The 26,704-nt window shown below is 34.5% G+C and overlaps 2 protein-coding genes across 4 annotated transcripts; both read left to right on the top strand.

The window, feature by feature from the left end:
• The first annotated feature begins 35 nt into the window (after positions 1 to 35).
• LOC128203518 (uncharacterized) lies at positions 36 to 12,648 on the top strand. 3 transcript variants are annotated; one of them, XM_052904964.1, is made up of 6 exons: positions 36 to 144; positions 8,816 to 8,898; positions 9,515 to 9,769; positions 10,593 to 10,857; positions 11,516 to 11,796; positions 12,237 to 12,648. In XM_052904964.1, exons 2-6 carry the CDS (start codon positions 8,833 to 8,835, stop codon positions 12,456 to 12,458), a joined length of 1,089 nt encoding a protein of 362 aa, XP_052760924.1. In that variant the 5' UTR covers positions 36 to 144; positions 8,816 to 8,832; the 3' UTR covers positions 12,459 to 12,648. The 3 variants fall into 3 exon arrangements, with proteins under 3 accessions (XP_052760924.1, XP_052760922.1, XP_052760923.1); XM_052904962.1 differs by lacking the exon at positions 36 to 144 and adding an exon at positions 4,425 to 4,739; XM_052904963.1 differs by lacking the exon at positions 36 to 144 and having other exon boundaries at positions 8,459 to 8,898.
• Positions 12,649 to 15,201: 2,553 nt separating this feature from the next.
• LOC128203744 (uncharacterized) lies at positions 15,202 to 26,220 on the top strand. The gene is made up of 4 exons (XM_052905273.1): positions 15,202 to 15,516; positions 17,400 to 17,459; positions 24,055 to 24,198; positions 24,752 to 26,220. Exons 1-4 carry the CDS (start codon positions 15,300 to 15,302, stop codon positions 25,072 to 25,074), a joined length of 744 nt encoding a protein of 247 aa, XP_052761233.1. The 5' UTR covers positions 15,202 to 15,299; the 3' UTR covers positions 25,075 to 26,220.
• The last annotated feature ends 484 nt before the right edge of the window (positions 26,221 to 26,704 follow it).

Below are 26,704 nucleotides of genomic sequence, written 5' to 3'. Positions count from 1 at the left end.
GTTTTATCTCGGAAATAATGACAATTATACTCTTTAATGTTTTCATTTCTTCTGCAGAAAAAAGAAGTGGTTAAGCTAGAGGACTTTTTTTGATAATGAATCATCCACTGAGGATATCTGCTCATAGGATACATGTTAAGTAAAGTAAGTTGTGTTTTTCTTTCAATTTGAAATTTCTTCAGAGCATTTAAAAAGTATGGTTTGCTTTTGGAAGCAGTGCCTGCGTATTTGATATGATCATCAAATGCATCAAGAGTTTTGCAAATGAAACGTTGTCAGAAATACCGTGATATCGCGGGTTCGTTATCGTAGTATTGTTATGTCGCGTTATCATCATCGTACTGTAGCGTTTCCGTTATCGTAGTTTCGTGATTTCTTTTATTATCGTACTCTCTAACACCGCGTTATAGATCAACAGCATTATCGGAGTGGGTTTTGGGATTGTACCTTCTCTATGTGGGGGGGGGGCAAGAATACGAACAACAACAGCAACAACTACAACCATAACAACCACAACAATAATTACAACAATAAAAACAAAACAACAACAAGAAAACGTCCTTTGAAAAGTCAAGAAATTGCAAAAAAAAATACTTGAAATGGACGCTAATGTAATACTAAAACAGGTTAAGGAGTACATAACAAACAATACAATAGAGATATCAAAGGCATTTATCATTTAGTAGGTGTTTAGTTCATTGTCGTATTACTTTTCCAAGCGCCAGCTGTTTCATCTCACAAATGGGTTGAGTTAAGAATGATATAAGGGGTTTTGTGTCTCGACATTCATTTTAATATATTTTCAGGTATGTAGAAAGGTTTTCAAATTGAAACCTGACGCTTAAAGAAAATTAAATACAGTTTCATCCCGGCAAATATTGTCCACACGATTTTAGGTTGTATTTAATGTTCTACGCATGTTTTATTAACACATTAATTGCGAGAGAGCGATAACGACCACAGTTATGTGGTAATACTAGTGTTGAATTTATAACGAACCTTGTTTACAGCCAAGTTAGGAAATCAAATATTATAACATCACCGTCTAAGTAATACAGAACATAACATAACTTTAATTTAAAAGAGGTCAATGACCCATCTGGCGAAACATGTACAAATAGAATGGCGACAAAAACAAATAATTATAATGCTGCACGAACATCCTGAGTTGGTGATACTGTGGAGCTCGAGTTAATAATTTAAATCACGAGGGTATAGGGTGAAGTAACTGGTGTGTACCATGTTGTTAAGGACAACGTTGAATAACTAGCGAGCGTATTTATAAGTGAATATCGCTGTAATGTACATTATCTACAGTATTATAGCACGGTTTAACCTTCATGTAACCGTTCCGATAATGGAGTACATGTACATACCAAAACAAAAAGAAAACAGTCTCTAACAAGGAACAACTAATGAATCAAAAGTATCACGTATATATTTTACATGTATGAAAAGAACAGTTATAATAAGAATGGCAGACGGATCACTCTCCCGGGGTGTTCAGTAAATCATCGTTTCTGTTAAGGTAACGAAATGTGTTGGCGACTTCATTAAACAGGAATGGCTTTCGAACTTGTGCCGCATTCCAAATACTTTATTAATACCATATGTGGGATGAAACCGTACAATTTCTAAATGACAGGCGAATCGCATTAAAGTATTATGTGCATAGAATTTGGGTTATTGACTTGCACTTGAAGTCGATTGATTTATCGGAAAGTGACGTAATACTTAAAACTTGGATTTCATTATTTCAACAAAACAATATACGTCAAAATCGCGCGCTTTGATTGTATTCGTTTAATGTGTAGCCTTTACAATAACAAACGGATAGAGCAAGTATGCTTCCTCATCTCGTTATGTAAGATTTTTTTCCTGCTGTTAAAGACCAGTCTGGTCCGATCAATAAAGTAGGAAGATGGGTCTTACAAATACATTTAATTCTTGGATTGTGAGTGAAATGATTTAGAAAATATGCAATAAACTTATTCCGTCAGATAAAATGCTTGCACTTTTAAAATGAGATTATACTCCCCACAGAGATATTTTATTTAGCAAAGAGTCATTGGTGACACTGTTATTAATTAAATGGAAAGATGAATACCGTATTATAGCCTTTATAACAAAAACAAATTAACACGAGAAGTATTTAAGTACACCCTCAAACATTAATTTGCATATTTCTAAAATCAAGTGCAAATTAGTGATTACATCGTATACAATAAGGATAATGATAATCTAATATTTCACGATCAAGTTCTTTCTGAAAAATTGTAATTATGTTTCCAACAAATGAACCTGTCGAAATATTCTAGAGCATATAGCTGCTATGCAGTTACAACCCGAAGGTTTTTAAGAGGTTAAGTTTGTAAACATGTGGGAAGAAACTTTTAATGAAAATCTATAAACAACAGCTTTCGACCGACTCCCAGTTCTTCATGGTATCCGGAAAATGTCGTCAAACTGGATAGAGTCCGCGGTTCCCGCACAACACCGTGTCAACGAGCGTAATGTAGAATAAGTTAGTATACACGCTGTTAAATAAATAACGTGTGCACATGAGGTTTATCAAGACCAGTAATCATAAGGCATTCGTCTAAACATAAATATATTAATATTTAAAAAAACAAACATTGCCTGCTCACAAACATTAACATACTGGATTGTGAAACCTTGAACTACAGTTTTATAAATATTTGTATTACATTGGAATGTCCGAAGGACGTGCTTTTTGCGCTCTTCTTTTTTAATATATGTAGTGTTCATCAAGCAAAAAGCATTTGGAAGAAAACATCGCAACAGGCGGGGTTGTAATTTCGTTTACCTTAGTTTTGCTTGTGGTTTGTATTTAAATTAATTTTCTTTAGTCAGGTCAATAATATACCAAGCAAGGAAATGTATTTAAATCAATATAACACTTTACCTAGGATATGTGCCTGATACATGTGTTTTATATGAGAGAATAAATTCATAATTTAATATCTTAACCGGGTGTCTTTTTTCCAGTTTTAAATTCAGACAGATCATTTTTGAAATGATACCTTAACGTCTTATTAAACAAATAATTCTTATTCAAAACCAGAAGTAATGCAATGAATATCAATCACCACACAGTGAATAATTTTCAATGGATAAAAGCAGTCGCCACGCGACCCAGATCTCTATAATTCATCCACAGCTGTCAATCATAAAGGCTTTTTGGATAAATAAGGGACCGTTAAGATGTGCTTATAAGCTCAATTCGCCGTCGTAATTACATGAATCAGGTGCAGCATATTTATAGAGGTTATAATGCACAGCCGCGTATTCACAATATGGTCCGGTTTGTATGGCAGGCTTATAATTGTCTGGATGGGTTTTCAATATAATATCAAGGTTTAACGCAGTGAAAGGATCCGACCCAAAGTGAACACTTCAACAAAAGTTCAATAGCGATATGGTAAATAAAAAAAATATCATTATGCATTCAATAATGTTGTATGCTGTGCAATTACACATCGTTGATTGTAAAATATATTAGCAAGTAGAAACTGAGATTAAATTTTAACAACAAGGGTTAATATCATTATCCATAACTTGCTTCTTAAAACAAATGATTTTAATAAATGTTTAGATGAAAAATTTATACATGATTCAACTGAGCTTGACATCAACTCATAGAATATATCATAACAAATATTTGCATATTTACTGATATAAATACAATGAGAAAACTAAAGCAACAAATCCTCTAATTATTGAATGATTTTTTATAACGCGTAATAATGGAACGTTTAAATATTTAACTCAATTGCATTGTCTTCTCTCGCACTCGCTTAAATAATTAACAAGGCAAATATTGAAATCGCAAACCATAAACACGAACATGCTTTTAACGATAATCTGCTGAATTCCATATGCTGTAACACTCACTTACTTGAATAATTCTAGTAAAATGAATTGACTGAATTCTGGTATTTCGTTAAAAAAAATGTTTCAATTGAAGCCTAGGGCATTGCATACCTCAGGATCGATTAAATTATTAATAAGTTAAGCATTAAAATCGCAAACCATAAACACGGAAAATACTTATAACAAAAATGTGCTCAATTTAGTACGCTGTAACCCGCACTAACTTGTAATAATTATTGACTATATTTCCAAAACGCGTCAACAAATGTTTGGTTCAATTCTCATATTTCGGTAAAAATAGACATATTTCCTTTTAAATCGCAAGGACATTGTAAAACTCACGCTGTTTTAAATTATAAACAAGTTGAAATTGAAAACCATGATAACGGAAAATGCTTTTAACTAAAATGAGCAAAAACCATTATGCTGTAGCGATCCTCTACTTGAAATATTGCAATCTTTGTACACATTAAACCGGGAAAGCTGTCGATACTCCACAGACACTGTTCCGAAAATCCCACACAAAACAAGGCAATTTCCGTGAGCTGATAGTGAGATATCTTTAAATACCGGCATCTTGAATCATTTCACTGTGACAGATGGCATACGAGTTTATGTACGGCAATTATCGGTGATTTCCGTTTTACTTTGGTGTAGTAACGAGATAGTCTTCGGAAATGGTCGTTTATCCTCGGAAAATAACATTAATTGTTCTCACTGGGAAACGGATATTTTAATGTTTTGATTTCGTCTGCAAAAGAAAGAAGTGGTTTAGATAGAAGACTTGTTTTTATAAATAAATCACCCATTGAGGATACTTGTTCATAGGATGTATGTTAAGCAAAGTAAGTTGTTTTTATTCCAATTTGAAATGCTTTAAACGTTCTCATTAAGGAGGATGCTGATATATATTTCATTAGAATGTTTTTCATTCAACTTATGTCAAAGAATAATTTTAATTAATGTATGTCGTATCCATAGGTGGCAGTGTCAGTCAGAAATGGTTATCAAAAAGATTTTTTCTGATTCTGCCACCTATGGTTTTATCACGTATCTCTTGTTAATTGTTCATTTTATTTCAATTGATGTATGGGTTATGTATACGTGTCATTATCAGTCAGAGATGGTGAAAATCGGTTTAAGGATATAATTACCATACAAGTATTATATATAAATTGATAAAATCCCCAATTCTGACTGATACTGATGCATATGGTTGTATCGCGTATCTCTTGTTGATTGTCAATTTGATTTCAAATGGTAAATTATGTATCCATAGGGGGCAATTTAAGTAAAAATGGTGAGAATAATGTTTTGGGTATAATTATATTATCGGGCCCAAATATCAAATAGTTGAGCTTTAAGTCAGGGAACATACTAGCGAGTGATTTATGTCAGCTTGTAGCTGTCTATTAAAGATATCTAAAACAGAATTACCACTGGGCAGCATGGCGTGATTCAGCGTGATAATAATATATAAAGTTTGTAATGTTTATCCCTATTTAAACTGCATTATTTCATGTAAAGAGACAGTACCATAACGATAACTCGACAGAACGATAATGGATAACTCGACAGTACGATCATGATAACGCAACACTACTATAATTATAACGTAACAGTAATATAGTGAATACGCGACAGTAATATTGTAATAATGTGCGATATGCTAGTGCTTTTTAAACTGGGTAATTGTTGGCCACGTTGCAATTAATTGAAAACAGCATTTACAAATGTGATCTTGTTTAAGTATGCTCTTATCATACGCTTGCTTTTTATCATTAAAGTCAAATGAGTTTAACTTAATAATGCATTAAAATTAAGAAACAAATCATCAACACTTTTTTCATCAACCTTTATTGTGCCCCTTTTAAAGCAATGACAACATGGTTCTATGTTTAACATCATCGGGCAATCTGGAATTGAGTCTACACCCACTTCCCACCCCAAAAAACAACAACAAAACGACTACAAAAAAGATTAAAATCAATTATTGCAAAGAAAACTAAAATAAGAGTTGTATTTATATAATAAATGCAGGTCTAGAAGAATATCATAAAACATAAAATAGAGATACCAATGGCATTTATAAATGATCAGGTGTTGCATGTGTTTCTTTCATTGCCGTTTTGCTTTTCGATGCGCCAGCTGCATCAACTCTGGAATGGGTTGAATTAAATTGGATATGAAGCGTTTTGTTTCTCGACACGTTTTATCTGTTTTCAATTGTGTCTGGTAGGTAGCTTTTCAAATTGGAACCTGACGCTAAAAGAATTAATCAAATACGTATGGCATAATTGAAATTCATTGTAGTTGTAAACAGTAATGACACAAGCTACTACTATACTTTAACAAAATTATAGTATGTTCTTGTTAATTTATAACACAAGTTTCAATTTAGGTTGATGCCTCAGACGTGTGAAACTTTCATGAATATTTACATTTATAGCATCTACATATAAAGAAGTCTAGCACCGATCCCATTAATAAACGAGACAAGCATCCTAGAGCCTATATATTAAAGCAATGGCTCATTTTTGGTAATGCCATTTCACCCCAAAACTTCCCATTTCTCTCCGGAGAATAGTCAAATAAGAAATAAATGGATTATGTCTGATTAGAGGGATATTTCTCTCTGAGAAAAGTCTGGCAGGACTGGCTAGAAAATCGTCGCTGAATATTTATTTGATAAATCAAAGTTGTATCGAATCATACATGCAACATATTATGAAGACATGGTATTTACTAAACGCGGCTTGGCGGTACTGTAAAAATTGTTAAATAATTTTAATTATCTAGACAAAATGTAGTAATTCATCTTCATGCCTCAGGTTTACCACAGAACAAGGAACAACTAAGAATCAACAGTATGACATATATTTTATACACGTTTAGAAAGAACAGTGTTTCCTTTGCAACAACATATAATTTGAGTTGTAGACAGATGGGTGTTCTAGGGTGATCAGTTTATCATTGTTTCTGTTAAAATTACTTCAAAATGTGTTGGTGATTTCATTAAACAGCAAAGGCATTCGAACGTGTGCCGCATTCTAAATACTGTATTACTACCATATGTGGGATAAAAACGGATACGTTCTAGATGACTTGCCAATTGGAGTGAAGTATGTTGTGCATAGAATTTGGGTTATTGATCTTCATGATTAATTCGATTCATTTATCGAAATATGACGTCATTCTTAATAATTGCCAAACATGAATTTCAACGATTAACTATACATCGCTGTTGCCCCCTTGGGGTATATTTCTTTTATAATATGTAACATACATTCTAACAAACGGATAGAGCCAGTTTCCTGACATCCTCAAAATGTGAGATCATGCCTACTGTTAAAGACCAGTCTGGTCCAATCAATAAAGTAGGAAGATCATTTTGACAGATACATTTAATAGTTGGGATTGTGAGCAAAATGATTCAGAAAATATGCCAAAAAACTTGTTCCGTCAGATAAAATGCTTGCACTTGTTAAGGACAAGTTGATACACCTTACAAATATAGTTAGGTTTAGCCAGGATTCCATGTGTGATACTGTTGTTAATTAGACTGGAAGTAACATACCATATGTTAGCCTTTATATCAACAAAAAGTATTCAAGAACACCCTCATACGTTTTATCGCATCACTCAAGTGCAAATCAGTGATACTATCTTATAAAATAATGATAATCTAATACTTCACTTTCAAGTGCTTCCTTAAACATATAATATAATATCGTGTCCAGCAAATGAACCTGCCGACATATATAGTTGTTAAAATGTAGGCATAACTGCACGTAGCTGCAACAACACGTTTTTAAAGAGGTTAAGTAAGTTAACATATTTGAAGAAACCTATAATAAACAGCTCCCGGTATGGAATGGGTCTTTGTGTTGTAACAAATTAACCTATTGTTTTTTGTTAACATATACCCGACTTTAAATAGAGGCTCTTTTATATTGTATCTTGCAGTAGGAAATTTATATAACTCATATATATAGGTTTGTCGAGTTCAATGAAAGATCATATTTAATTACATGAATGGTCATAAAAGAAACAGTTCAACGAGTGGTACATATCATAAGAAAATACTTTTCCAAAAGTTGTGAGGCGAATAAGCAGTTTTCGCCATGCCAATTGGGCCATTTTCGCCATGCTAATTTTGCATTTTCGCATCGTCGCATTTTTGCTCTTTCGCCCTGCCAATTGGCAATTTTTGCAATAGGGCATTTTTTTTGCATTTTGCACCCTGTCATTTGAGCCATTTTCGCATTATTGCATTGTCGCATTTTTCGTCATGGCATTTTGGCAATTTTAACCCTGGTAGCTGAGCCATTTTCGCATTGTTGCATTTTCGACCTTTCGCCGATACAGTGTAAAACCTAGAAGTGACAGAAATCAGCCACCATAACATTAAGGTTTACTGAATGCACCAGCACTTGTTGTTAATGGTTTTTGCAAGGTTGAAACATACGATTAGTGGTTTTCAATATTTCAGATATTTGAGCGTGTGTATTCTTCATTGATCAAAAAATTGTGGCAGTGGTATTTTGCTGTTTACAGATTTCCGTTAAGATTTATTACCTTAGTTGAGTTTTGCATTAAAAACTAACCGCTTGTGGTGCTTTCTGCCTAGAATATTGGTTTGGAAAAGACGACTGTGTTGTTATGTGGTTTAGAGAACTCACTGACTTAGCGCAAGTGGAATTGTGTCGTTAACAGACTCGATTAGAACTAACTTAAGAAACTGCGTTGTTGTTTAGAGACTTGGATTCAATCTGAATTAAACACCTGTGGATTATTGTTTTGTTTTTTTGTTTTTACACATTTCAATTTAAATGTACTTAAGCGCCGTTGCTGTTTTGTTGTTAAAATACTAATTGTATGAAATCTTAACTTAAGAAATGTGGATGAATGCTGTTTACAGACTGAGGTAGACTGGAAATGGAGGATCCAGAAACAACAGGGACTACAGACGACAACACTGACGTCAGATATACAAAAATGGAGGTACGATAATCTTGTCAGATATACTGTTTAGCGGTTTGCAAAATGCTGAAAGACATTTATAAAATATTAAGTTGCGTGTGATAAGGTACGAGAGTGGCTTATATTATATTTAACTTAATTTACTCGTTTAAATTCACAAATGGGTATACCATTTCATCAGACATAAAAGGATTTATGTAGGTTGCTTTGCCACTAGTTTTAATTGGTTTGGTTATTTGTTGCTTACGACTTTTATTGAAAAGTCCCCTAGGACTAAATCTCATGTATGAATTTCAGCTTTTATGTCTGAACTATTTTCTCAGTTGTCGAGTGTAATTTGTCTTGTTCGTTTTAAAACGGTTAAGTAAGGAAATTGCTGTCTGTTCATCGCGGGTGTCAACAATTTGTTAAAGGATTTCAAAGTAATATGCTACAAATATGAACTTCTATGAGTGCGTGTCTGGAAACCTTATGCGCAAATGAGTATGGTGCTCTTCCTTTACGTTCTAAATATAGGTACTCCGATAAATTATGTGTTTTTCAAAAAAATATCGACACACCGAATTGCAACGATTAAATGCTAGCATACATTTTGACCCGTTTGTACTCCATATACAATACACCTACTCGTTTTCAGAGAGGACTAGTTCAGACAACTGGAAGTTACTTCAGCATGTCTTCCGGTTCGCTCCCCTCCCACATTCGATCTGTGAGCCCGCGACAGCAAATGGAACTTACGCTGGAGAAAGATGTTCGCAAACCACGGACGTGTTGTAACGCGCGTACAGTCTACATAGCGTTAATCACAATATTTGTGTTGACGTCATCCGTTGTTGTGGCGATTGCGGTCTACGAAATAAGGGTCATACAGACATCGTCGAGGTCTCAAAAGGTGAAATTAAAAAACACGATTTAAAGGGACTGTACTCCGTATGATAAACCAGCGAAAAAAAACCCCAGAAAATTGTCGAAAACTGACATAAACTTGGTATCGATATGTACAATGCATTAGAACTTACAAGCTGAAATACTACATAGTTTACAATTAATTTGTTTTTTCGCAGTTTTATCGCATTTTTCCATTAAAAAGTATTATTAGGTATGTCTACCTAGTAGAATTCATTCCTTATGCGTGATTGGCTAGTCGATTTTATCACGTGATATGACCATGTTAGGTATATAGCTTTAATATTCCAACTGTGTAGAGTAAGCCTTGGTTGCACAGTGGATACAGCACTGGACTGCAATTTTGGCAACACCGGTTCGAGCCCGGTCTCCGACTCGATTTTTTTTCAATTTTGGTATGTTTTTTTGTCAATTATGATATCAAAGAGTGAAACATTTCATTAAATAATTGTCCTGAAATTCGTTATAGAAAAAAACTTTTTTGGTGCCAATCTGGTGTACAGTCCCTTTAATATATAGATAACATTTAAAAAATACATAACAATCGATGGTGAAAGTGTTCTAGTTATATAGGTGTCTGCCTTTCATTAAAGAGGGCGTATGTGTAAGCCAGCCATTACCCTTTTCTCATGCTCTCTCAGAATGCACACCGATACTAGTTTCTATTCAATAAATTGAATTAACTGAATATGAGATACACATATCAAAGCCGAAATGCGAAATGTGTCTTCACATTCAATCTAATGCACATACATCCTGTATAAATGTCATTATGCTGCTCAATTCAGTAAAGTATAATTCCTTTCAAGCTGAAGAACCATGTCCTTCCATTTCAATCAGAACCAGAAGTCGGACACTCTCCACCCACAGATGTTGCGCATGTGGAAGCCGCAGCACTGTCGCCACTACCTTCGATCACTTCCGGTCTCCATTTCGGAAAAACTGCGGAACAGGGTGGACGGACGCCTTGTAATCAAATATGTTCATCTTATCGCAGCGATCGGTTCCAGGCGACGTGTCACAATGGTCATTGCGAGTGTTTTGGAGAGGATTATCAACGGGACACGTGCTTACGTAAGGATGTTTTTAATACGCTCTTGAGAGTCAATGTAGGCAGTATAAGTATAAGCAGTATAATTCAGAGTTGGTGAATAGATATGTTGATAACCTGCTGGAACCAGGTCTCATGCGACAATAACTTGAGCAAGAGTTTTTAACCGAGGCAGGCTTTCTTTGTTGCTGTAATTTGACAGTGATCTGTTGACAGGAGAAATATAAAAAAAAAACTTTGAAAGTCAAAATAAATCCCACGGTCGAGCTTTAGAAATCAGCGTGTTGGAAAAAGGGGGATTTCCCACAAGAAATAGCTTCATCCTAAGGCCTGGTTTTATCAGATTGCGTCACATTTACGTATTACTATCTAAATTTCTTACAGGTAATGCAATCTTTTTCGAAATAATCTTCTTTGTGTTTCTCTTAAGCGTCCATGTCGTAATATCATCAGCATCTCGTCGACAAGCATCAGCATCATCGTCTACAAATATCACCAATCAATATACATATAGTCATATCAGCTGTATTACGATACTATCTATTTGCACCGATTTCTAAATATACAGTATCTTATGAACCAGTGTCTCGATTATTAAAGAATCAAAACATAACGGTTGCTGTTGATAACTTGAAATCATGGTAAATATAGTGAGTCTGTAGGCATTTTCTTATATTTCAGCTGACGTTGACGGATGCAAAATCCAGATGTCTCCAAGTTCTAAAATGATTTCCATATGGGGTTCCCCAGCAGATAAGTTGTCATGTACAAATGTGACGTCACCAAATACGTCATCAGACTCAATTTACGTAATCGGGATATATGGAAACCATTTCTCAGACAAAACTGACATTCATATAAGCGGGAGCTCTGAGAAACCCATAACTCTTGTATTGGCCAGCCATTACCCGGTAAGGTGGGGCTTGGACACTGGGAGGATTAAGGTTGCACGAGTTATTCTGGTAAGATTATATTGTCCATCAGGATCGTAAGGGGCAGACTCATTCAGAGATGGTGATTTTCTCTTCTTTTTTTAGGGGGCGGGGGATTTAATAATATGTATTATACAATTACAGCCAAATCATTTGTTTCACTATCTCTGACTTTAACTGCCACCTATAAAGCAGTTTTGCTGAAAGACTTGCGCTGATACATGCAGCGTTAAAATGTTTGTGATAATCCGCATTAACTTAAAGCCATTCAATAAATCATCCTCGAATGCTAAACAGTCGAATATATTCGTAACGAAAAAAATACGTTTTACAAACTATATTTTCTCAGACTTTTTATATAAATTATACTTAGAAACAAGAAATTGTACCAAATTATATTAGATTGCTACAATTAGCAGATCTTTTCAGCAACATTTCCATAATATTGTTTTGCTTTTTTTCATTTACAGCTTGCAGAGGACAAACTATCATTCAGTAAATTAGACAGATTTGAAGAAAAGTCGTCCCATCAAACACGCATTGAAACATATATACAACCGATCGGCTACGGAGATGACCGACACCACTCGAACACTCCCGAAATGTTACGGAAAATTACGGAAACATTCGGGCCTGTGAAACATTTTACTGGAGCTTTATATGCGGACACGATTCATATAAACGTCATGTGATATATTATCATATAGAATGGGTTATTATTTATTAACATTAAGTATTATATTTTAGCTCTTCATGTTGCAAGAGACGATACAGGCAATTATAGCAGGGCCCGTAACTCTGGCCTTTTTCATAGTAGCGTTCTTCTCGATTTTCAATATAAACACATCCGTATTGCTTGTTATGCAGTGATATTGTATAAGAAGGGAGATTACCTAAATAAACAGTTGTATGACTAGTCATTTCTGTTATTAAACCTTGGTGGTATTATGAATCCGAATTGCCTACCTTCCATCTGTATTGGTTTTGAAGCTGAATGGTTTGTGATTTCAAAAACAGGCTAAACGTGCTGAATCTAATTGATCTACTTTTTATTGTTTACATTTTGTCCTCGTGCAACGGATATTGTCATTTTACCGAAAACACAGCGGTTACATTCAACCAATTTTCTAACGAGAAACGTAACTTCTATAGTTTATATTTAGTACAAAAGTGGAGATTTCTCTCTATTTATAGTGTTGAGGGCCCGTGAAGCACTAGAAATCTTGCATGCAAATTGTCAAAAAAAATACTGGAAATTTATTTAGTTGCGTCTTACCAATAGATCCCTACCTATGATAAACTGGTTCATCATCATTTCTTTAAGTATTAAACGTAGCCAATTAAATAATGTGTCCGCCTTTCACACAAGCGGTTGAGGGTTCATCCCCACAAGGGGTACAATCTCATGGCCCCTCAAAATGACATAAGTACTGGTTTCTTTCCAGAAAAAAGACTTGAAAGTGGTTCTTTAAGCTATCAGCATTCGTCACAATCGAGCTTAAAGAAAGTAGAATAAACTAAACTAAACCTGTTTTGGTTACACGTAGTTCGTATTCAACATAGATACATTGTCGGTCATGGTACTTTTATATACATGTAGTTCTAAACATAAAAACGGATGACAATACAGATTGGAATGTGTACATACTATATAACCATAATTATGTAAAAAAAAATCACCACACCTGGATGATTTGCATTGACATGTCTTAAATAAGGACATTTTCAAATTCAAAAACAATTGTTTGATGAAGTTATTTAAGCATCAGTGGATAAATAATCAAAGTAATAGGAGTGCGTTTACTGAGAATTTGAACAGCGTAACCTGTACGTGTAGATGTATGTATACAGCAACAGAAGGAATGGTCGGTAGAGAAAGTTCTGTTTAAGCTCACTAGTGTTCACAAGAAGTACTCTCACTTCAATTGATCAGTCGCCACTAGTCAAACAATCCGTTGACCATCTATAGGATTATATATTTTAAATTAATACAATCACATAGCTGCATTAGCCAATTCATGATCTCGATACGTCGCAATATTTGCTTTGGCGATTGGTCCATTAACGATGTTTCCCATTCCGTGTAAGTGACCCGCGAGGGCGCTTGAATAATGAAATATTATCACATTTAAACTTTAAAGTGTGTCAAATATATTACCCCCGGCGCTTGTATATTCACCTGCAATGTACTTCCGAAAGCATGCATTCGTAATTAAGTCATTGGCAAGTGTCAAACCTTATGTAATTTTTGATTATCACTATCACGAATTTTGAAAGGGCGAACTGAAGAATAATAATCAAATAATTACTCAGCTACATATATAAGAACACGTGCACTTTGTGTTTCGCATCATCTCTTGCAAATCAACTTTTCCATGTATGTATCTAAACACACGCAGACACATACAGTTTAACATGCACGTTCACATACACGTACACGTTAACATTAATATACAGCTATATTCACTCGTACACTTAACCGTACAAAATTAATACACTTCAGATACACTAAAACGTATACAAACTCTTACACAAACACATTAACGTACACATTCACTAACACATAAATAAACGTGCACGTACACATACACATACACCTACACATACACGTACACATAAACGTGCAAATACAAGTACACAAACTCTTACACTTACACATACGCATACACATACATGTACACTTATACATACACATACACATGCACTTACACACACCCTTAGACGTTCACATACACATGAACCATTGTTATTTTCTCCCTTTGATATAAAATGCATTATTCTATACCTCATTTATACGTCCAATCGTAGAGTCTTATTTTCAACACGTGACCGTACAATATAGTTCTATTTCGTGAAGCACGCGCATACAAACACACCTGTATTTTTTCCGTATTGTACGATCCCCTGGTCCCATGTCAACCATAAGAAAAAGACCGAAACGATCCGAATAAGATTCAGGATTGACAGACGATCTAAAGTTTGAGTGATATAAATCTTTTAAATGACCATGATGAATTCTCGTGTATTTACAAACTAAAAGTTAAAATTTTGTCAAAATCTGATATCAACGTCATTATAATTAAATATTTGGAAATATGAAGGTATAGAATAAATAAGTTATTTAACAATAACTCTTGAGACACATATATTCTACAAAATGAATCATCCCTTGTCAAATTAAATGACTATTGACATCTTAATTTATTTTCAAAACACGATGTATTCATCTAAAAATACGGAAGCAAGGAAAATATTAGACATCCAATTTTGCCTGAGGGCCGAAAGGATTGTGTATTTGATTTGTGGTTGTTCTAATAAGTGTAACCACTATCTTAGTAATTTATGTTTAAATATCTACTTTACATTTATCATTTCTATTAATAGTGCATCACTGGATATTATGTATTGATAAAACTTTTGTGAATTATGTGAGCTTTAGTGTTTGAATATGAAAACGAAAAACAAAACGTTAGCGAGTTAGGTGTCCGGAATATCGTCTACATGTGTTCAAATGCAATGCTGTTTGTTTCAATATGCTGATTGTGTCTGTTTTAAATGTTGTGGTCACTCTAATTGCCCTAGTGGGTGGGGAAAGTTTTGATGGAAAATTCCATGATGACACACGGTCCTTTGTGGCTCCTGATATAGACACCATTGGTGATTTGGATATAGACGGGTTTGGCATTGGTGATATACAGCTGGAAGACACACCGCAATTGGCTGAGTTTAATTATGATGATAATTACGGAGGTAAAATAAATAGCTGACATACATAAAGGGGCGTAGCTAGCCCTCTATTCATGTGGATTCATAATTGTAGTAGGTGGATCCTGCCCCCCCCCCCCGGACAACTTTGAAAACCACGGTGCAATCTGATGCATTCTGGGTGTTCTGAGCTGCTTTATTTGGTACTGGAAAATGAACAGTTTTATGATCATGTAGTCTAGTACGCATACTGCGACTGATTTTTCTTGTAAGAATCATGCGGATTCAGCCGCGTACTCGCCTATAGGCAGCTACGCGCCTGGCATACATGTATTTACGTTTGACTTTCTTAGAGGCGGTCCGAATAACTTTAAAGTTTTATTAAAAGTGAAAAGTTAGCATTTACAGATTCCTTTCATCTTTCCTTAAACTATGCTGTACATGAATCATTTTTATTCTCGACACAGCCTTTTTTAGTAACGCTTTTCAACATTGTGGACTTCAAAGACAATTTTTGAGCATATAACAGCATCTGTTTAAGGATTCAAGCCTTCAGTATCTTAATGTTAACTTTCTTAATGATATGCCATACTTTTTTTCGTAAATAAAATGCATTTTAATAAACCATGAACGAGTCCCTACAACGCGTGCGTGCCCATTAATATAATTCATTTATCTGTCTGTCGTTTCACCTTGTCCAAATAAGGTAATATTACTATGAGTACTATAGGGACAAGCCTAGTATTTACCATAATATTTACGTCTTAAAGCTGCACCCTCACAGATAAAATGTTTTGACATTTTTTATTGTTTGTCTTCGAACGAGCCAATTTATGCGAAAGTGTATGGAAACCAGTGATATAAAGACTGCACATTTTCATATTTAAATTCAAAAATTGATGTTTTATGCATAAATCTTAGCTGTAAGTAACGTTTTTAGCCATAAAATATTAATTTTCGAATGGAAATATGAAATCTGCGATCTGATCCTTTGTCAGCATTCTAATATCACTGGTTTGCAGACATTACGCAGAAATTGGCTCATTCCAAAACAAACAAAAAAGAAGTCGTCAAAATGGTAAATCTGTGAGAGTGCAGCTTTAAGATGTTAATATTAATCAATGCATGAGTTCCCGTCTTACTTGAAGCGGTCAGCGGAACTGGAACCTACGTTTGAGTTCTTTTTAGGGGCAGGGGATGGGGGGGGGGGGGGGGTGATTGGTAAATATTTATTAAATAATAACTGCTGACCAATCAAATTGCTTTTATGTACAAACTTACCAAAACTTCGCAATTATATGTTGGTATTTATCCAGTTTTATACAATGGGCCGCTGGTGGCTTTTGTATGTGTGCGTCTACGGTGTGCTTTCGAAGGGTATTGTACCACGACTCTTTGTTTGTCTACTAAAAGCAGCGTTGTTGCCCTTTACGCCTTCTCAAAGAAGCACATGATGATGGTATCTTTAAATATTAAAGAGATTACTAGCTATGGATGATATGGTGGCATATTACTGCCGTAAGATGACCTGTTAATGTTCGCGAATTGTTTCGTGTTAACCACTAAATTTTCGCGATGATTATCTAGCTATCTAGTTAATATTCGCGAAACATTTTCGGTAATATAAATATCATGAGACTAAAAAATGGCTTGCAAGTGCCGACAACTGCCACCTGTTACCTTTTTAGCTGTACAACATTAATAGGCTAACAAAAGTAACATAAGAACTGATTAACTAGTTAAAATTCGTGTAAGGTGGCATTTATCACTAAGCTTACCGGACAACCGGTTTCAATTAAGACCCTACTGTTTGTATGACTTAAACGATAAGAACATAGCATTTTGATTACGATTATAGCGAATGGCATTTTCGGGAATTGCAGGATTTTAAGAATATTTCAAAACTTAATGTTTTCGTCTCATTTCAGCCCATAAATGGCTGCTCTCATCTCTTCGGGAGGATATCATGATGTGGAATTTTCAACAAAGTAAGTAGATTGAAGGCTTTTCGATAAAGATGCACTCTTACTCTCAAATAAGATTTACAAAATTTAATACAGCTGTTTTCATATTCTAAAAAGGATGAATAAATGTCGAAAATAATGGTTCTTATGAAGGATGCCGAGTTTAATTTGTAAGAAATGTGCAGACAACACGGTAATTCTATCTTATGAGACTATAGTAAATTACCGTAAATATGTTAGCGCTCACTAATCATTTAATATGTTGGCGTTTTCAGCTAGTAAATAGACGGTTACAATCTTGTTATCAGTAATTGATATTTTCCATGAATGCTTTTTTATATAAGTAGTTAAAGGTTTAACATTCAAACCTAATGTTTGTTAAACGTGTGTATGTATTGATTTGGAATAAGAGTGTCACTTAGTTAAAAGTTTTGAATCTTGTATCTTAAAGAAAATAATACAAAAATACGGGGCCTAGACAAGCAATCAATATTCAAAACTTAACCCTATTAAGGGACACAAGGCAGATACCCGGGCGAAAATAAAATATAGACACAATCATTTTAACATCGCGTACTCAAAAACCAAAAACAATCTTACACCACATACACAGATTCAAACGCCACAAACAAACCGTACTCTCATCGAAATTACTTTTCCGTTGAATTATGGGTTAACCGCCTTGTGACAGTCAGTGAATCAAGAGCTCACTGGAACTCCTGTCTACTGGGCATTCATCATACAGTCGAACCCCGTTAGCTCGAACTCGCTTGGCTTGAATTCCTCGTTGGCTCGATATGAATGTAAGTACCGATATCTTTATACTGAATGTAAGCATTCCCGCTATGCTCGAATTTTCCGAGGCTTGAGGTATTTTCGCCGGTCCGTCGGAGTTCGAGCCAACGGGATTCGACTATTGTTAGCAACATAAAGTGTAATGTTAATGCAAACACCTAAGAACTCATCCCGGGTAAGCTTAAACTTTCGATTCACTTTCTTTCTTATTTAATACATATTCGTGTTATTATTTATAAATGAATTTTCATTATGATCCTCGAACGTGTGCAGTGAAAACTAGTTATCCACTATGTACTTAGATAAGTTAAAGATGCACTCTTACTCCCAAATAATATTAACCATAATTAATATAATTATTTCCATTTTCCGAAAAGGATGAATAAATGTCTAAACAGTGTTCTTATGAAGGATACCTTGTTAAATTTAAAAGAAATATGCAGAAAACACGGTATTTCTACGTTAAGCTATATTTTTTATTCACTTTCTTTCTTATTATTAGTCGGCGCCCAGAAGGGCGACGACTATATTTGATTTTACTTTAGAAATATTCCAACATAGGGACTAGTTCATAAATTGCAGAACAATGCTTTCAATAGTTTTCACGTTGCATGATAAAATATGAAGTTTAGAATGTTTTATAAAACTTAACACTTTAATTGATAATGAAACCTTAAATTATAATAGCCCTGCTTATCATTTTGAAAACTTTGATTTTAAATACCAACTCAATCATAACAACCCGGCCATCTCCGAGATAGATACAGGCCGAGGTGTTATGATTGATATCAACTTCCGCCCAAATAGAAGAAGGTTACACGGTACTATTACAATATCCTTTATGTTTGTAAACTTCGCAGTAATCTCCCTTGGTGACAGCAAAAATGCCGAGTTTTGAAAAATTAACCTAGCGCTTAATTGTTTGTTTTGAAAATGTCATTCGAAAGAATGATCTCCAGATAATTCCGTCTTGATGTATGGTATTTTTATCCCCGTTCTATATACTCATATGGGTGAAATGTGTTACAAAAACTTATACAAAATATATTTTGATATATATTCGTGTTATTATTTATAAATGAATTTTATTGTAAAAGTTTATATAAAGTGTGACATAGTTTCATTATGATCCTGGAACTTGTGCAGTGAAAATTACTTATCCACTATGTACTTGGATAAGTTAAAGATGCGCTTTTATTCTGAAATAAGATTAACCATAATTAATACAATTATTTCAATTTACCGAAAAGGATGACTAAATGTCAAAACAGTGTTCTTATGAAGGATACTGTGTTAAATCTGAAGGAAATGTACAAAAAACACGGTATTTCTACCTAATGAGACTATGGTAGATCACAGTAAATATTTAAGCACTCACCAATCATTTAAATATAGTAATTAATATTTTCCATAAATGCATAATTACGTAAGTAGTTTAAGGTTTATCACTCAAAATGTATTTTTGTTATGCATGTGCATGTATTGATTTTGAATAAGACTGTCACTTTAAAGATTTCTAGTAGTAAAGATGTCCAACTCTAACCCAAGAGGTCATGGGTTCAAGCCCACCGGGGTCATTTTTCATGGCCGCTCAAAATTGGACACCAGTTCCTGTTTCTAGCCAGGTAACCGACCTGAGAGTGATTCTATAAGCTAGCAGCTTTCATTGCAATTGAATTAAAATTAAAAATATGCACTAATCTATGTGTACATTGATTCATAAGATAAAAAAAAATTCACAGCTGTATGCCTTTATGCTTTTTTGTCATTTGCAAGAAAATGACTTCAATTTTGCACGATAGGATCGGAAAGAGCTTCTGACGAAAACGGGTCACCTGGGAACTAGCTTTATAAACTGGCAATATCATTTAGATCGTAAAATCTTTTAATTCGTAAACAAAATCATTACGCGATCACTAGAATTTTCTCTCTCCGTCTAACTCATAGTAATGCAAACCTCAAGATATTTTTATTTTACATTAGGTGTTTCAAGATAAGGCTAATATAAATTAATTGCTAGATTTTATTTTCAAATATGTTTTTAAATGGGGGCGGGGTGATATTCTATTTGTTTTTCTTATGTGACTGTAAACTCGTCGAATATGTATGTGTTCACACTCTTTCTCAAAGATGCACAATTACCCCCAAATGAATAATGGCACAATTAAAACAATTGTTTTAATTCACCGAAAATAATGCATTAGTATCGAAAATAATGGTTCTTATATAAAAGGTACCATGTTGAATTTGAAGGACATGTGTAGAAAACCCCGTATTTTGCCTCATGAGCCTCACTGTAATTATTTAAGCATTCACCAATCATTTAAATTTAGTTAAAAAAGTGTAACATATATGTATATGTTAGGATTTGTGTATGAAAAGTAGAGTAGCCAGACGTCAAAATTGTGCAATATATAACCAGTCCGGGAACTTTTGCCTGCACCTCGTATACATTTGTAAGACTCAAATAAAAGAGATGTGGCAGCGGTGGGATTCGAACCCACGCCTCCGAAGAGATTAGTGCCTAAAACCAGCGACTTAGACCGCTCGGCCACGCTACCTTAACATATCAAACATTTGTTTATATTTATTTTTATATCTTCGCTAAAGTATCTAAAACAACGCGATTGTAACACACGTATTGTAAATAGATGGATTACCACATACATTCAATCACAGTCTGCGTCATATTACGCGTAGCGTGGCCGAGCGGTCGAAGGCACTGGTTTAAGGCACCAGTCTCTTCGGAGGCGAGTGTTCGAATCCCACCGCTGCCACTTTTCATTTTATCAACAGCAAACAACCCCGTTATTAGTACGTACTATTTCATCGATATCACCAGCCATATAAGTAACATGTAAATAAGTTTTAAAATAATAAATAGATTGCCATCAGGTAATTCAAAAAAAAAAAAGTTTGTTTTAGAATGAGTTATCTTTACGTAAATATGTGAGAACCAGTGATATAAGACTGCTGACAAAGAATCAGATCACAGTTTTTCATATAACGTTCAAAAATTGATGTTTTATATCAAACAACTCGTTTTTCTTACCATAAAATCTTTAAAGTTCGCACGTAAATATAAAAACAACTGCGAACTGATCATTTTTCACCACTCTTATATTACTGGTTTTCACATATTTACGCAAAAATTGGTTCATTCCAAAACAAAAACAAAACTTATCGAAACATCATGAACACGTTTGATACAAATTTTATAGGCGGATAGGCATCGTGGTTTGGCCAATTACAAATGTTAAATAATAGTTATATTGCCAAGACAATAACGAATTGTTAGTTCTTTGGTTAGGATAAAGTTAGCAAAAATATTGGTTAATACTTGACCAATGTGTTTTATTAACCAATCAAATTGTTTTATTATGCAAACTACACAAACGATAATCTACGAATATTGTTTCTTGGTTTTAAATATATCTTAGACATGATTAAGTAATAATTTTAAATAAGAGTGTCAGTTAAAGCCAATTTTTACTTTTCAAAACGCTCTAACGTACTGGGGAAGGGTGATGGGGGTCCCATTTTCCATGTAAGGTTTAAGTCTATATCGTATGGTTATCTAATCAAATCAAACAAAAGAGCATTTTCAAATCATCCCCCTGTTCACATTTAAACCATTTATATTTTGGATTAGGATGAGAGTCCAATGGTTTGCCCTTAAGTTGCGCTCCCGCTTGCGCCAAATTATGGGGCCACCTCTGCATCAAGTCGGAAAGATACACAATACAATAGCTGAAAATGGAGCTAATTTTCATGTGAATATATATTAATAGTTTTTTTCCATGGAAACGTTTATAACACCAGCATTTATCAGACTTTGATTTTTCATATTTCTCCACAATAGACATTAGCTGGCCTGAAACTCCTTCAAAGATTTATATGATATTAAATTTCGCTATGATGCAGATAATTATTTCCGCTAGTCAGCTAGTCAGTGTCAGATAATGTTGATACCATTATCAAATATCATTAGTCGGAAAAAGGGATGATGTGTTTTAGGTAAACATCCGTTTAAACTTGAAATAGTCAACCTGTAATAAGTTTAATGACATAAACTCGCGTTGAACGACATAGGAGAGAATGCAAAATACTACTTGTTCTCCCTAAACACTGACAGATTCAGCAATACCAAATAAAGTTTGGTGATTTTTTTATTTTATTTTTTCGGGGGGGGGGGGGTGCTTTTTGGGGGGCTCTTTGTGGCGTTGAACGCCTTTCTTGTCGCTTCTTGAATGGTGTTTCCTCTCTATGTGATTTGTCATACCTCATGAGAACAGAGATGGCATTTCCTCTTTTCGTATGACAAACGATAAGAACAAGTTCCTATTTTTGTTTTAGAAGACATGAATGTTATAATGTATCGTGTTTATTCCGCGGCGTAAAATGGACATCCGAGTTCTCGTTTCTAACAATTCACATGTACGCGTTCAAGTAGCGTTACGCAAACTTAAGTTTTAGTCATATGTAAAAAAAAACATTGAAACTTGGACTGTATATAAGCAACACTAATATTGTGGATATTTTCCCTCCCTTTCTATTTGATCGTAGGAATCAATTTTCGAAAAAAAAACAGCTATAAAAATGTATGAATTTAAAATGCTCTTTTTATGAATGGTCTCTGAAATCCGCACCGTGATTGTAATACTTTTAGACGTAATTATAAAATTATTTTTGACATTGACAACAATTAAGGTGAATTTGGGGACAAAACACGATCAGAATGTGTTTACATACTTACATGAGTGCGAGTTCAGTTTGTAATTCTAATCTCGCTCTCATGTAAAGGACTGACATCTTGTCCGTTTGTTGTGACATGTGGTTGGAATATGAGGTCTAACTATAATTAAAAGGCGGAGTTTACACCGACATCAAAATAGACTAGCCAAATTATAATGGTCAAATAAAACTATAAAATGTGTTTGATTATAAAAAAACACTTCACCAACAATCAATTGAATAAACTGTGAAAGAAACTGGAAACATCAAGATCGAGAAAAAGTATGTTTCATACCGTTCGTATAAACCTTTGGTCACAATTAATGGGTATGTAATAACTTGCCCCCAAATTCGAATGCTACGTTTTCTTACAGCTTGGTTTACTAACCATCAAACCCGATTCATCATCAATCCTCAGGAAAAAAGTTTCTGAGGATATTTTGCTTACTTAAAATAATCTGATTTTTAATAAATTGGTATACTTGAAACATCAATTTATAACATATAACAGTATCAATGATAAAATGTAGGAACTGTACGTTACCCGGCAATTACATACATGTAGGCTCACACGATAACCCGTCAGCCAATTAAATCGCAGAAATAGTAGAAAAGATACTTCCTGGGTAGTGCCTAAACCGGTAAATTGTATCGATAATGGGGAAAGCCGGTATCAGAGTTAATGGTACCGGACTATGTTGATATCGGGTTGTTCGTCACAGTAGGTACCGGGTAATATATTACTCTCTTAGGAAATCCCGGTAACGATAGGCCCGGTGTCAATGTCCACAATAATCTACTATGACTTTGAATTTGTTGAAAAAAACATCATAAGCATGTATCAGTAGGTAGACCGTCCGGTTAAAATTACACATTTTTAAATGTTTTCTGTTGTTGTTTTTTTTATTGTTCTTTTGTTCTTTTCCTTTTTCGGGGTGGGGGAGGGGGGGGGGGCAGGGGTATAATGTAATAATTCGAGAATAGATTTGAAAAGAAAAATAATATCATAGCACTCAATGTTTTTTTATGCATGTATATTAATCTTGTGAATCGCTTGCATACAATTTTTTTTTTTTTTTTGTATCTTTAGACTCGGCGGTTACAAGCGCTATGCAGGAAGCTTGCCGGAAGTGCCAGGTTTCCGGTAACATTGAGTGTGTACGCCACATGTGCCGGATTGAAGTCGATATCACAGTGGCAAACGTGCAAGGCCGGAAACAAGAAGATAAAACAGGTGTGTATGTGTTGATGTTTCCAAAGATTATTTTCCAAACATTTTTGCCTTTGTGAGATCGTAGTCATTCGTTGGCTGCTGGCCTTGCGTCTGGGGCCGTTTCAAAATCTAACTTCATTTTGAGTCTTGAATTGAAATTGTCTTAGTGTCAAAGTTTCGCCATTTTTCTTCATATTTTGGTGAATTGACAGTATTAAAATTGATCAATTTCACAAAGTTGTTGAGATACAAATAATCAATGTGTTGCCATTTGTGACGTGTATGCAGGATGAAGAGTATTGAAACTACGACTAAATCCTTTATTGTAACGGCCACTGTAGTTAACATTTTGTTAAAACATTCACTTATAGAAACTTTTGCTCACAAAAATGAACGTTATATTAAATAAAAACATTCTATAGAACGCAAAAATGTTAAAAAGCGGACAACATTTGATGAAGTCCTTCAATAACAACCATAAATACAATGTCATCATAAACCAATAGAATCACTTACTAAATGAGTATTGCATTTGCAAAAAAAAATAAAATAATAATATATGCTCACTTTTAAGCTGCCTTTGCCACCGGGAGAGCACTACACAGCGACATTCTTTGTTCCTTGTGTAAACACACGAATGACGTCATGTGTACAATGAAGATGTGCATTGATCCGGAACGAGGTCAGAACGCAATCGACACTGGAGTAGAGTGCATGTCGGGATTTTGCCGCTGGGAGAAGGAAACTGTCGCAAACAAGGGATTTAACAACTATTACCATGCTTGGTGGATGCCACGAAACCTTGTTCCTTTCTTTGGTCATGTTAGTAATGAAATATATTCAGCGTATGGCGAATTCATCTCGGGGACAACTAAAGCAATACACAGTCTTGGATAAACCGACAAAATTAATAACTATATGTATATGTGAATGTATCTTTGTCTTAAATAAACCGAAATAGGTGACTCTTTAAAAAGTTAATTCAATATTACATTACATCTTGCAATTAAAAATACGAAGCACGTCCACGAACTTTACGATTTTAGCCCCCAAACATGAGCGAGCATCGTTTAGACTTAAATGGCTCACATAAGCTAACTGTTAAACTCTGTACATCAGGATGTGATGTGTTGAGGAATAATTTGTGCACAGTATACCGATCAATTACGGCAAACATTGAAAACGGTCATTTCACTTCTGATTTCAGTTGTAATCGATCAAGATTACATCGGATTTTATATATTTGTAATCAGACAACAATACCACTTTAAAGTTTTTCAAAATTACATTGGGTCACTAGGAATCCATATTTAACATTATTGAAAATGGTTAGTTTAAATTATATTTATTTTACAACGACTGTAAATAAAGTTAATTTATACTTAGTTGCTCTCCTTGGCGCGATGTTGCGCGAGAGAGTGGTCTTGTGTTGTGGGGGAAACCCGGAAACACACGGTGAAAACCCGCTTGTGCTGCTTGGTTACTACCAACCAAACTCACACGCGCCCATGCTAGAAATCGAACCCAGTTCACCTTGGAGAGAAGCAAGTGTTCTAACAGGACAATCTGGTTCAAACAATTGAAAAACATATTTTTATATTTGAAACATTTAAACTACTGTCCATTTCGGTTAAAGCTGTTTTACGCTATGCTATTCGACTTTCAATGAATGGTCCCGCAAGTTTCAAGCACAATGAGGGAGGAAGTTTAAAACAAATAGGAAATAGCATATGTTAACTTCACATAAACATAGGTATTCGAAAGTATTCAAGGTATTACAATGTTTCTTTGAAATCTCGTATTATTGTTATTCATTTCCAATCTTCTACTGTGTTTACACAATTGATTCATACTACATCAAACCGACGAAAAATCTAGATTATATATTGGCTGTGTATTTTATTTCAATTGAATCAACAATACAGTTTATGCAAACATGTGACATTACAAATGTTTATGAATTTTATGTCAATGTAATTCCAGGCACATCTACCAATATGCAAAACACGCTTGTACGTACAAAAGCTACCCAAAAAGTATAAAAAAAATAGCCACCTCTTCTCTCTGGTTTGTTTTATTTATCTCCAATAAACTCTCTCCTGTCTATTTCCCTCTCTCTGCTGTTTTTTTTTTCTTTATTTTTTCTATATCAGCCCCCACCCCTCTCCCTCTCTGTCTATCCGTCCATCCCTCTCCCGCTCTGTGGTTTGTCTTCATTCATCTCCCATCCACTCTCTACCTCTATCTCCCTCTCTCCGCTGTTTTGTTGTTATTGCTATATATCATCATTCCTCCCTCTCTTACTTAAGTCAGTTAGCTAATAATATGCGACATATCAGCTATTCTTTAATACAAACGTATGTTATCAGTTACACTTCTTTCATTTATAGTAGCTACAGCTTACTTGTAATCGTAATGAATCTTTTCGCAAATGTAAATTTAATTAATGATCACATTTTTTCTTGCATTTATGCTGTATGAACGCAATAGTGCAAACGAGCAAATGCCCAAGAAGCGCTAGCTGGCT

This window comes from Mya arenaria, chromosome 9 (assembly GCF_026914265.1).
Source record: "Mya arenaria isolate MELC-2E11 chromosome 9, ASM2691426v1".
NCBI classification, from domain to species: Eukaryota; Metazoa; Mollusca; class Bivalvia; order Myida; family Myidae; genus Mya; species Mya arenaria.
The sequence above is the reverse complement of the archived record's forward strand: the minus strand, read 5'-3'. Positions and strand labels throughout refer to the sequence as shown.

What these genes read in the sequence shown, in the direction of transcription:
- LOC128203744 (XM_052905273.1), top strand. Translation starts at nt 15,300, where the DNA reads ATGCTGATTGTGTCTGTTTTAAATGTTGTGGTCACTCTAATTGCCCTA. An exon ending in TTATGATGATAATTACGGAG is followed by an intron (nt 15,517 to 17,399) that starts GTAAAATAAATA and finishes GTCTCATTTCAG; the next exon opens with CCCATAAATGGCTGCTCTCA. An exon ending in GAAACAAGAAGATAAAACAG is followed by an intron (nt 24,199 to 24,751) that starts GTGTGTATGTGT and finishes CTCACTTTTAAG; the next exon opens with CTGCCTTTGCCACCGGGAGA.
- LOC128203518 (XM_052904964.1), top strand. Translation starts at nt 8,833, where the DNA reads ATGGAGGATCCAGAAACAACAGGGACTACAGACGACAACACTGACGTC. An exon ending in TCAGATATACAAAAATGGAG is followed by an intron (nt 8,899 to 9,514) that starts GTACGATAATCT and finishes ACTCGTTTTCAG; the next exon opens with AGAGGACTAGTTCAGACAAC. An exon ending in AGGTTGCACGAGTTATTCTG is followed by an intron (nt 11,797 to 12,236) that starts GTAAGATTATAT and finishes TTTCATTTACAG; the next exon opens with CTTGCAGAGGACAAACTATC.